Source organism: Hyla sarda, chromosome 11, assembly GCF_029499605.1.
Source record: "Hyla sarda isolate aHylSar1 chromosome 11, aHylSar1.hap1, whole genome shotgun sequence".
Classification (NCBI taxonomy): Eukaryota; Metazoa; Chordata; class Amphibia; order Anura; family Hylidae; genus Hyla; species Hyla sarda.
In genome coordinates this window covers 16,170,884-16,183,424 of record NC_079199.1, presented here as the reverse complement: position 1 = coordinate 16,183,424, position 12,541 = coordinate 16,170,884, and the positions used below count along the sequence as shown (strand labels likewise).

Sequence of the window (12,541 nt, the reverse complement as noted above, 5' to 3'; positions counted from 1 at the left end):
GAGCACTGACAGGTTGACCACCCACCTCTTCAACCTCAGCAGCAATGCTGGTAACATTTATTCGTCTATTACCCAAAGACAACCTCTAGATATGACACCGAGCATGTGCACTCAACCTCTCCTGTGAAACTTCAGTACGGTCCTGTTGAATCTGCTGCAGCTCAGTTTCAGAGTCTAGGTCATATTTATGTAGAAAAAAATTTTTTTTTTTTCAGATCCCCAGAGTTCTTTGCCAAAAGCTGACTTCCAGTGACCAGTATTAGAGAATGTGAGAGCAATAACACCAAATTTAAGACACCTGCTCACTATTCACACCTGAGATCTTGAAACGTTAACAAGTCACATGACACTGGGGAGGGAAAATGGCCAATTGGGCCCTATTTGGACATTGCCACTTAAAGGGGTACTCCGGTAAAAACCTTTTTTTCTTTTAAATCAACTGGTGGCAGAAAGTTAAACATATTTGTAAATTACTTCTATTAAAAAATCTTAATCCTTCCTGTACTTATTAGCTGCTGAATACTACAGAGGAAATTCTTTTCTTTTTGGAATGCTCTCTGATGACATCACGAGCACAGGTTATTATAATAATAATGCTTTATTTATTGTTGTCCTTAGTGGGATTTGAACCCAAGGCCCCAGCACTGCAAGGCAGTAGTGCTAACCACTGCGCCACCATGCTGCCCTTAGCATACATCTGCTATGCATGGTTGCTAAAATGGACAGAGATGTCAGAAGAGAGCACTGTGCTTGTGATGTCATCAGTGTTCCAAAAAGAAAGGAATTTCCTCTGTAGCATTCAGCAGTTAATAAGTACTGGAAGGATTAAGATTTTTTAATAGAAGTAATTTACAAATATGTTTAACTTTCTGCCACCAGTTGATTTAAAAGAAAAGGGGTTTTCACCGGAGTACCCCTTTAAGGGTGTACTCACTTTTGTTGCCAAGGTTAAAGGGGGTGGGGTATGGCATCATAGCCCCACCCCCTCATGATGTCACACCCCCACCCCTTCAATGCAAGTCCTTTAGATAGTGGATAAGATGTCTAGGGGTGGAGTACCCCTTTAAAAGAAGAATTCCCCTATCATTTGTCACCAACCTTCTGCTAATATAGCAAATGTATAGGAAACGTTAGGAAGAAATAGGGGATAAATGGAGGGGAGTATGATGGCAGAACCAGACTACTTGGGATTTCTTACCATAGTGACACATAGTTCTGTATATCAGCAGTAAACAAAAACAAATAATAAAAAAAAAAAAAAATTAGACATTTGGACTTTGCTTTGTCCATTGTAGGTGCACTATATATATATATATATATATATATATATATATATATATATATATATATATATTTTTTTTTTTTTTAAAGATTAAATTAAATGTTTAAAAAAAAGTGTTCACATGCACTTGAATGCATTATTATTATTATTATTATTTTTTAAAAATGTTTACTTCCTATTTTGCAGCCTGCTTATTTCCACGTAAAGTGCAGGCCACTCAGTCTGGTTCAGTGTGTGATCTATCAGAGAAGCTGACGAAAAGCTCGGTCTCCAACCCAGATCTCTCTTCTCCTGAACATTCTTCTAAGCTGATCTCAGATGACCTGTGATCTGTCCATAAAACAAAGCTTAAAAGATAATTCAGGACTCTAGAGATGCAGACTGGAGACAGAGCAGCCAGGTAGCTTCTCTGATGGCTACCAACATGCACTATATGTGAGAACATGCAGGCTGCAGTACACAAACTGAGCAATGTTAAAGGGGTACTTCGCTGTTCAACATTGGGAACAAACTGTTCTGAACACTGGAGCTAGGAGCTTGTGACGTCATAGCCCCGCCCCCTCAATGCTAGTCTATGGGAGGGGGCGTGATGGCTGTCACGCCCCCTCCCATAGACTTGCATTGAGGAGCGGTGCGTGGCATCATGAGGGGGCGGGGCTATGACATCACAAGCTCCCGACCCCCGGTCTAGAGTTCGGAACAGATTGTTCCAAACACTGAGCAGCGGAGTACCCCTTTAAAGACCTATAAGAAAACAAGTACTATGCAATAATAATAAAATAATTTTGAATCATTTGTCCTACAGCGTCATCTGTTTGATCCCAGCACAGCTGCATCCATGTGTTCCATTACTGTAACTGGATCATGTGATCACAAGTCTGGAGCCACAGAAAATCAGTGTTTAATGTATCAGAGGAAGCGGTCAGTCCTGGATCTGACTTCCTGTAAACTACAGGATGACATCACCTATCAGATCTTTACTTGTAGCTCCCAGACCCCCTTTCCACAGCTCTATCTGTATACTGCTGCTGCTATCATTATGGGACCAAAATGTATGTTAGAGAATCACCTCCCCTGAGGCTGTGTTCACCTATTGCATTTTTTGGCAATAATTTTCCCCAAATTGCAGCAAAAATTGTGTTATTTACTGCAATTGTGCAAAATGCTGTAGAATGAGTCATATTTCCTGCAATGTAGGAAAATCACAGCAAAAACACAAAAAATATCCATCTAAAAAACGCACTTTGGACAAGAAAAGCCATTAAAACTGCACGTAATGTGAACTGACCCCAACCCAATTATAAATGTCAGTTATTTAAGTTTTTGGTTGCTGGATTACAGCCAGATGATTAGATTGATCGCATTAGGAGAATTGCAGTAATGAGACTCCAATGTAGGCAGTATGGATAATTAATTTCTGTTCTGGAATAAAAATAAATATGGCTGAAAACCCCATGCCTGCCACATCTGCTAAAACAAGTAAGCACAAGGCATACACAAGAACCTCTAAATTATTCTCTAATAATCTCTTTTGCTGCACTTTTATGGCCAAAGCATAACCAACGCCATATTTAATGGAAACCTTAAAATTATAGTGTACCGAGTGATGTATTATGCAAATAATTTCATATTCATATCAGGTACTTAAAGAGATCATAAGAATAAATTTATTTAGAACACGAAATTCCATGAAATGCAGATTAAGACCTTTGCACGTATTATCCCAGCTTTCTATATGATAAAGGTATAGACATTTATATCACAGTGCAGCGCTTGCTATTTGACCTGTATTTATGCTGTGGGGCAGAAAGTGGCGTAAATCAGTGGTCTCCAAACTGTGAACCTCCAGGTGTTGCAAAACTACAACTCCCAGCATGCCCGGACAGCCTTTGGCTGTCCGGGCATGCTGGGAGTTGTAGTTTTGCAACACCTGGAGGTCCACAGTTTTGGGGCCCTAGGGTATAAAGGATTGTAGAAGGGTTTAGAAAGGCTCATTCAGGATTGGGCTATCCTCAATGTATGACTGGTGGGGCCTCCACTGCTAGGACGATAGGAAGGAGGCAGAGTGCACAGCTCCTTGCTGTGTATAGGTGGATGCCTAGTACTGCACCTCAGCTCCTTACAGTGATCGGACACCTTACCCAAGATCATACATTGATGACCTACGCCTAAGTCCAGGACCAAGTGTTCATCTCTTAACACAGTTTAAATGCCAACATAAAGAACAAGTCTACATAAAATGTTAAATTAGATATCCAGTGGTGAAAAACTGATCCCCTATCCTAAGGATAAGGGATAAGTTTCAGATCACGGGGGGGGGGGGGGGGTCGACCAATGGGGCCCCCGCAATCTCCTGTATGGGGCCCCAACAGCCCGCTGACATGCCACCTCAATACAACTCTATGGCAGAGCCGGAGCGCTGCCTTCGCCAATCTCCGGCTCTGCCATAGCGATGTATTTAAGGGGCGTGTCGGCCGCCGCTTCGTGCGGTGGTCGACACCCACTATCTGGCCAGTGAGCCGGGGCCCCTTACAGGAGATCGCGGGGGGCCCCAGCGGTCGTACCCCCCGCGATCTTAAACGTATCCCCTATCCTTAGGATAGGGGATACGTTTTTCACCACTGGACTACCCCTTTCATGACAGTCCGTAGAGTTATTGTCCAGAGCAGCATTCATAATTCTGCAGGCTTTAGCCAAAAGTCTCAGAACACCATCTTTGGTGACTTGCATTGTGGGAAAGTATCATCTTTACATATTATTTTTAATGGTGTGTGAGCATTAGTAATTTCTAAAATGACATTAATGCCTGGGCTACTCTATTTACTACAGCCCATTCCCATACATATCTCTTCGGTGGAAGGCAGAAACTACAATGCTGTTTTGGTAAATTTGTGTGGTTCTCAGGATGCGCTAGGAGGATTAAAAGGGATTATCCAGGAATAGTAAAAAAATAAATAAATAAAATTTCTTCCAAAAACAGCAGCACCCCTGTCCTCCGGTTGTGTGTGGTTCAACATCTTGCCCCGTTCACTTCAATGGAACCGAGCTGCAATACCACACACAAACTGAGGACAAGAGTGGTGCTGTTTCTGGAAGAAAGCAACTTTGTTTTTTCTAATCATTGATATCCTCTTTAATAGACTCACCTTATCCAGGCCTAAACTCATGGGTCGCCTTTAATACCTGCCTTGTACCCACGTCTACTTGATGTTTCATGTTAAAAGGGCACTTTAGTACTGAACAACTTATCCCCTACCCACAGGATAGGGGATAAATGTCTGGTCGCCAGGGGTCCGACCACTGAGACCCCCTGCCTGTGCATGGAGCTGCATCTCCCCTCCATGCATCTCTATGGTAGAGCCAGAGATACAGGACACAGCTCCGTGCATGTGGAGAGCCAAGGTGCCGGACAGGAGATAGCAGGAGGTCCCAGCGGTCAGACCTTCCATAATCAGAGACTTATCGGGGGTGCTGGACAGGAGATAGCAGGAGGTCCCAGCGGTCAGACCTTCCATAATCAGAGACTTATCGGGGGTGCTGGACAGGAGATAGCAGGAGGTCCCAGTGGTCAGACCCTCCATAATCAGACACTTCTCCGGGGTGCTGAACAGGAGATAGCAGGAGGTCCCAGTGGTCAGACCCTCCACGATCTGACACTTTACCCCTTATCCTAGAGGATAAGTTGTTCAGTAATTGAATGTAAACTTTGGCTTAGCACTAGACATCTTCGCCTAAGCCTTGCCCACTCTGACTCTGACTTGGTCCCTCTCTACCAGCGATACCCTACTACTATCATTCTGCATCATCATCCACTGTCATACCCTCCCCCCCATCATACTAGTTCACGTACATCGGGCTTTCCTATCAGTCGCTGAGGCCCGCTATCTCCACATCACACTCTATAGACTTCTTGGGTGCCCCAATTACTCACCAGCTGAGATTTTACTCACATTCAAGCGCAGTGTTTCCCGACCAGGGTGCCGCCAGCTGTTGCAAAACTACAACTCCCAGCATGCCCGGACAGCCGAAGGCTGGCCGGGTATGCTGGGAGATGTAGTTTTGCAACAGCTGGCGGCTCCCTGGTTGGGAAACATTGTCCAGGTGCTCTCTCGCTTCTGGTTTCTATTTTGGGTGACCGTCCGTCTTCTATACAAGCCTATATTAATTAGGTTCAGCTACAACATATCTGGTGTACTATACGGTCTTATTTACATAATTCACTTACTGATAAATAAAATAAAACACGATACCTGTCCTCCTCATATCCCTGGCACTCAATCGTGGCCATCTATGGATTACTGTTTTCTTCTAGATTTCGGAATCTTCCTCCCTATTGCAGGGTTTAGGAAACAAGAGATCGGTAAACAATTCTCTGTTAGCCGATGGGCTAAGTGCCTGGTACCGGCATCGCTCTATAGATGTAATGCAGACATAGGAAACCTTCGGCACTGCAGATGTTTTGGACTACATGTCCCATGATGCTTTGGCAACATTTTGGCTGTAAGAGCATCATGGGAGATGTAGTCCAAAACATCTGCAGTGCCAAAGGTTGCCTATGCCTGATGTAATGCTTCGGTTCCAGATACCGGTCAATGAAGCGGTAGTGCCAAGGGTACCATGACATTTGGTGGGAATGGCTTTGTCTAAGATCTTTCTGGACAAAAGAGTCAAAGCAGAGAAGACCGATACGAACGTTCCCATCACGCCCGACTCTACCCTCCCATTTATGTTTACGATGGGCAAATCCCATTGCAAAATGGAAGCAAAGTTGTTGTTGTTGGGCGCCTGTTACATAAGTTTGTTGACCGTTTCCAGTGCTGTCCAGCTGAATTGTGAATGCAGCTCTGGAGTATAATACAGACTTCAACTAACAATGAGCTTAATATAAGAACTGCAAAGTATTTTATATATACAGAGACCTGCTTGTAAACTGAGAAATGGTATTCAAAGCTGAACGTACCCATACAGCTGGACACTTGATATATATTTTTTTTTTTCCCTGCACCCGTCACAATATTATAAAGAATTGTGTGTGTGTGTGTATGTGTATATATATATATATATATATATATATATATATATATATATATATATATATATATATATATATATATATATATAATCCCAAAATAAAGCAGCACTACTTATCCAGTCCAACCAAAAAATTGGTGCCAGCGTCCCAAAGGACTTGATCAGAGTCCATCCAAGATAAAAACCAGATACAGGCGCAGCACTCCAACAAAATAAGTGATTTAATGTCTCATGTCAGCATTACAACGTTTCAGCTCCTCCTGGAGCCTTTTTCAAGCATTGCTTGAAAAAGGCTCCAGGAGGAGCTAAAACGTTGTAATGCTGACATGAGACATTAAATCACTTATTTTGTTGGAGTGCTGCGCCTGTATCTGGTTTTTATATATATATATATATATATATATATATATATATATATATATATATATACACATATTGTTCTTTTCAGTCTGTCCACAGTGCTCTCTGCTGACACCTCTGTCCGTGTCCTGAACTGTCCAGAGTAGGAGCAAATCCCCATAGCAGACCTTTCCTGCTGTGGACAGTTCCTGACACAGACAGAGGTGGCAGCACTTGAGAGATGAGAGCACTTTGGTCAGACTGGAAAGAACTACACATCTTCCTCAGTAGTATACAGCAGCTGATAAGTACTGGAAGGATTAAGATTTCTAAATAGAAGTAATTTACAAATATGTACAACGTTCTGGCACCAGTTGATTTGGAAAAAAAAAAAAAAAAATCGTTTTCCACCAGAGTACCCCTTTAGGGATTGGCGAGGCTCCGACTCCCCACACCAACAAGGTTATGAGCCACATCACAGCCTCTTCAGTGTTTATCAGCTTTCCTCATCTGTATGCCCTTACTATAAATCAGTGTTTCCCAACCAAGGTGCCTCCAGCTGTTGCAAAACTACAACTCCCAGCATGCCTGAACAGCCAACTGAATGCTGGGAGTTGTAGCTTAGCAACAGCTGGAGGCACCCTGGATGGAAAACAGTGCTAGATGTAAAAGGTACTGGCAGGTACTGCAACATTGTCCCATTGCAACTAGAGATGAGCGAACTTACAGTAAATTCGTTTTGTCACGAACTTCTCGGCTCGGCAGTTGATGGCTTATCCTGCATAAATTAGTTCAGCTTTCAGGTGCTCCAGTGGGCTGGAAAAGGTGGATACAGTCCGAGGAAAGAGTCTCCTAGGAATGTATCCACCTTTTCCAGCCCACCGGAGCACCTGAAAGCTGAACTCATTTATGCAGGATAAGTCATCCTCTGCCGAGCCGAGAAGTTCGTGACGAATCGAATTTACTGTAAGTTCGCTCATCTCTAATTGCAACTAATAATGCAGTGATGTAAGTACAACATTGGTAAACAATGAAGAGCTGTATGTAGCATTTGCACGAGTGCCCTGGCTCCTTTGAACAGCTGATCATTGGGGGTGCCAGGAGTCAGACCCCAACAGATCTAATATTCATGGTCTAAGAATAGACCATAAATTTAGCAAGGCTCGATAGGCCCTTCACAAAGTGTTTCCACACCAGTGTGCCTCCAGCTGTTGCAAAACTACAACTCCAAGCATGCCCGGACAGCCTTCGGCTGTCCGGGCATGCTGGGAGTTGTAGTTTTGCAACAGCTGGAGGCACACTGTCTGGAAAACAGTTTCATAAACCATCTATCTATAGGCAACCTGACCACTTGAAAAACAGAACAAATAACTTACGCAAAAGCTTTTCTGTCTCCTGTACCAGTCTCAAATTGGGTTTTCCTAGACTTGAGCAATGAATTGTGCGGCTTCCCTGTGACCTATAACGTAACAGACTAAAAACAAGACACAGACAGCGCTCTGTAGTGTGATACCGTATAAAACAGGGATTGATGAATTAATAGTGGCGCTTACCACATATAGTTACACTTCACCAAGTGTAACTATGGAACAGAGTGATGATTTGGGTGCCTGCAGCCGCTCCACGTCAACCTTAAATATATATGCACAAATTCCTCCATCGTAGCGACGGGATTGAGAGGTGCTGGACACACAGACTGAAAGAAATCTTGAGTTTATTCACCCATGATGCAACGTGTTTCACAGTAAGACTGCTTCATCAGCTAGGTTCACACTGCAGAATCTCCGGGCAGAAAATTTCCGTCCGGAGATTCCGAGTGTGGCCAGGACCGACTGAATCAGTCGGCGCTAGGACCGCGCAGACACGGCAGTCTCCAATAAACGGCAATGTGTTCCGCGAGTATTTCCGCCTGAAGAATGAGCAACGCCATTCTTCAGGCAGAAATTTTCAAGCGGATTTTCCGGTCACAAATTCCGCTTCACAAATTCCGAAGCGTGAATTTGTGAACGTAAACCCATTCACTATACAGTACATTTTAGTAAGCGGAATTTCCACCTGCAATTGGAACCCAGCCTTACTGTGAAACGCGTTGCATCATGGGTGAATAATCTCGACATCCCTTTCAGTCTGTGTCCAGCGCCTCTCAATCCCGTCGTTACATAACAGAGTTGTAGATAATAGTAATAGGACGATTAAATATTTCCAGAATAAACTGCATGATCAACACGTTGTTTGCCATGCATAGTTATGTCATGACTTTGGTGAGAAACCCATTTGATCTAAAATGATTATATATATATATATATATATATATTCATACATACATACATACATACACGTACATGTTGAGACAGCACTGCAGGACATAACACAGTCCGGACATTGAAGAGACACTCAAACGTATAGTAAACATTCCATATCTTGACAGATCCAACTGGATTAAAACACGTTCATGTCATGTCAAGACACGGAAAGGATGATACATCTGTTTAGGACACTTCCTCCTAAAAATAAAGTGGCTAGTATATGGTATAAGTGTACGACTGCTGGGACCCATCTGTATGATGGGGAAAACTCCTTTACGGGTGTAGTCACCTGTACAGTATCCTGCGCTGGATTGGATTCTGCAGATTTCAATGTAAACTAAATGACTGAACACAGCATCAAATCTGCACAGGATACTATACGTGTGAATAGACCCTTAGGGTACGTTCAGACCAGGAGATCCACAGCCTATTTTACGCTGCGGCTCTACTAACAACGAACCCTACAGTGTTGCCTCTATCTGTGTCTGCTCATAGCGGAAATCCACCGCTATGAGCAGACCCGCTGCGATGTCGCCGTGCGCAGTATATTAGTACACATCTTGTCTGCTCCCTGAGCTAGGCCAAGAGCAGCTGTGATGTGTGAAAGTTTACTGCACACGCATGCTGCGACTCGCACATCACGTGTCTGCTCGTAGCGGTGGATTGACACTATGAGCAGGCACAGATAGAGGCAACACTGTAGAGTCTATTGTCAGCAAATCCGCAGTGTAAAATACACTGTGGATCCAGACATGTAAACAAGCACTTAGGGTACATTCACAGGTGCCTATTTTTTGGCTGTAGATCTGCTGTAGCAGATTTTGCTGCCCATTGAAGTCAATAGGCAAAAAAATCTACAGCAAAAATACGCACATGTGAACATACCCTAAAGCATTATATTTAAAGGGGTTGTCCATGATTAGAAGAACATGGCTGCTTTTTTTTCAGAAATAGCACTGCATCTGTCTATCAGTTATATCTCGCACAGTTTAAGGGCGTATTCACACGTACAATATCCTGTGCAGATTTCAAGCCACACAAATTTCAATGTAAACTAAATGACTAAACATGGCCTCAAATCTGCGTAGGATATTGTACGTGTGAATAGACCCTAAAAGGTGTTATCCAGGATAACAGAGCTGCTTTCTCCGAAAAACAGCACCACTCTTGTCCTCAGTTTGTGTGTGGTATGGCAGCTCATTCCTATTTAAGTAAATGGAGGTCATTTGTAATACACACAATAAATATGCAGCTACATAAACTGCAGTATATAGATGCTACACTGACCGCACAGAACATCATTCAATGCAAAATATGTATGAGGGAGTTTGGCTGAATATTAATTGGCCAGGATAAGGTAAATACACATTATGTACTGCTATGGCTTCTATAGTCCAGTCTGTAACACTAAGGGAAGGGGGATATTATTTCCTATAACACTGTACGTTGTGTGAGGAGAAGCGATAACTTCACCATTATGAAGATTACATTCTCTTTATGGATGACTCTCACTATGCAGCACAAGAATGAGCATCTGCACTAATGACTGCTGGGAAATGGAGTTCAAAGCAGATCATGTGACCACCACTTTTTTTTCATATGAGGAAGGAAGGAAGGAAGAAACAAGGAAATAAGATCATGTCTGCATTATTTTTTAGAGGCAGACATTTACTTCATTCATTCTAACAAAATATTAAGTCTGCTGTGGATAGTGGATCATGGTAAAACCCTTTAAAAAGGAAAACTTTGGGGCAAATTTTTATTTCTCCTATATGCCCAGGCTGCCAGAGTAAAAAACAACAACAACTTTGACTTACCTTCTGACGCTCCCCCTGGAGTCTTCTGGCCCTGGTCTTTCTTAAGCTTTTGGTGTCCGACACGTCACACCTCAGCCGGTGATTGGCTGAGCAGCAGTGTGATGTAACAGGCCCGGGTACCAGGAAGGTCGGCTGAGGTGGGACACTGCTCCTGCAGATGATCAGCTGAGCATAGTGTGACATGTCAGGTACCAAAAGCTGAAGAAGACCGGGCCGGAGGACAGATTCCAGCAGCAGAAGTTAAGTCAAAGTTTATTATTTTTATTCCAGCTGTCTGGGCATGAAGGATAAATAAAAAAGGTTTGCCAGCATTCCCCGTTAACTCTGCTGAAGTACCACTGGACAGGTGTGCTTTTTTTTGGAAGAAAGCAGACATGTTTATAGAATACTTGACAACCCCTTAAAAAATCATGGGTCCTTCCTTGGTCTAAGCTGAGATGAAAACATTAAAAACCAGTTCCCTTAGTTATATCTGTTTCTGTAAACGCAGGTAGACAACCAATATGGTCGCCATAGAGGTGAATGTCAAACCTACCTGCTTGTTTTGCTCCATATTGCTGCATAACCTGGCAGATTTGCCATTCAGGAGCTCAGAAAAGTGTAGAGGGAAGTTTAATGTTTAGTTGTCACCCAGCTTTTCCAGATACAGATATAAAGGGTAAGGATGTGGTTACACGGTAGTTTTGGCCTCAAGAGGGGTTGCACGACCAAAAAAAATAAAAATAAAATAGATTCACACCTAAGGTAAATAATTGTGGTCACACTATGACCCGAAATTGGCTGCTATCGGGACCCAGATTTTTTTTGCAACTGTTGGTGCAAAGTCAAAGCTACTTGTAGAATACATTACGACCCCATTTACATGGTGATTTTTGGTGGCGTGACCCTAGTTGCAGCCAAAATTAAAAGGAATTTTAAATGACTGTATTGCAAAAAGTGCCTCGGGAACTTAAAGGGAAATGTCCACTTTTAACACAATATCCTAATAATATTAAAAATGTATAAAGCAGTGTTACCTAGCCTATTCCCTAACCAGCTGTTGCGATCGTACCGCTCCTAACATGCTGGGAGTTGTAGTTTTGCAAACTAGTTAGCTTAAAATAGTGTTCAAAGGCAGACATTTCCCTTTACATTCCTTTTATTTTAGGAGGAAAAGTGTATTTCATGAAAGGAGAGAGCACCGGTATAAAAGCCATTTGTAACTCAATGTAAACTTATAACTTCAAGATCAGCGATACACAGTGACTTCTTCCCACACACTACAACTGCAATGGTTGATAGGTACTTTGGAGCGTAGGCTATTTTGGGAAAAATAAATATCACTGGCTATAAGAGTGTGAGCACGTGAGCCGCACGTATTCACCAGGCAGACAACGATCTCCCCTGGATCTCCACGTCTTCCGTAGATCATTTTCCTGGAATCGAGGCCTCGGACATCCGCTCATGCAGGAATACATTATTACACAATGTGCTTTATGTTCATCAAAGGGCTGTCAGACCAAAGTTACATCGCGAGTACGCCATACCAGCCGAGTCCAGCCATGTGTCTGAAATAGGGTCATATTTCTGTACAGTATTGAGATAGGATGACCCTGAGTGACCCCCAGCCACGTAGAGGTAGTTGTCAATCACCGACGCTCCAACTCCTGGACAAGAAGAAGAGAATAAAAAAAATTTAAAATAAAAGAGAATTAAATGTTTAAGTTTCTTACAACACCCTGTATCCTGGGTGGAGGGCAGGATGGTGAGACTTTTAAAAGAGACAT

The 12,541-nt window shown here is 42.8% G+C and overlaps 2 protein-coding genes across 4 annotated transcripts in view; one reads left to right on the top strand and one right to left on the bottom strand.

Annotated features, from left to right (window-relative positions):
- C11H14orf28 (chromosome 11 C14orf28 homolog) overlaps positions 1-2,779 on the top strand; it is a 28,888-nt gene extending 26,109 nt beyond the window's left edge. The window contains exon 7 of one of the 3 annotated variants that reach the window (XM_056546952.1): positions 2,088-2,779. In XM_056546952.1, coding sequence (XP_056402927.1) covers positions 2,088-2,139 — 52 coding nt within the window. In that variant the 3' untranslated portion in view covers positions 2,140-2,779. The remainder of the gene's footprint in view (positions 1-2,087) is intronic. The other 2 variants (XM_056546949.1, XM_056546951.1) reach the window with 2 other exon arrangements.
- Positions 2,780-8,954: 6,175 nt separating this feature from the next.
- KLHL28 (kelch like family member 28) overlaps positions 8,955-12,541 on the bottom strand; it is a 28,895-nt gene continuing 25,308 nt past the window's right edge. Inside the window, exon 5 of the mRNA XM_056546265.1 lies at positions 8,955-12,421. Within this exon, the coding sequence (XP_056402240.1) occupies positions 12,258-12,421 (164 nt within the window). The 3' untranslated portion in view covers positions 8,955-12,257. The remainder of the gene's footprint in view (positions 12,422-12,541) is intronic.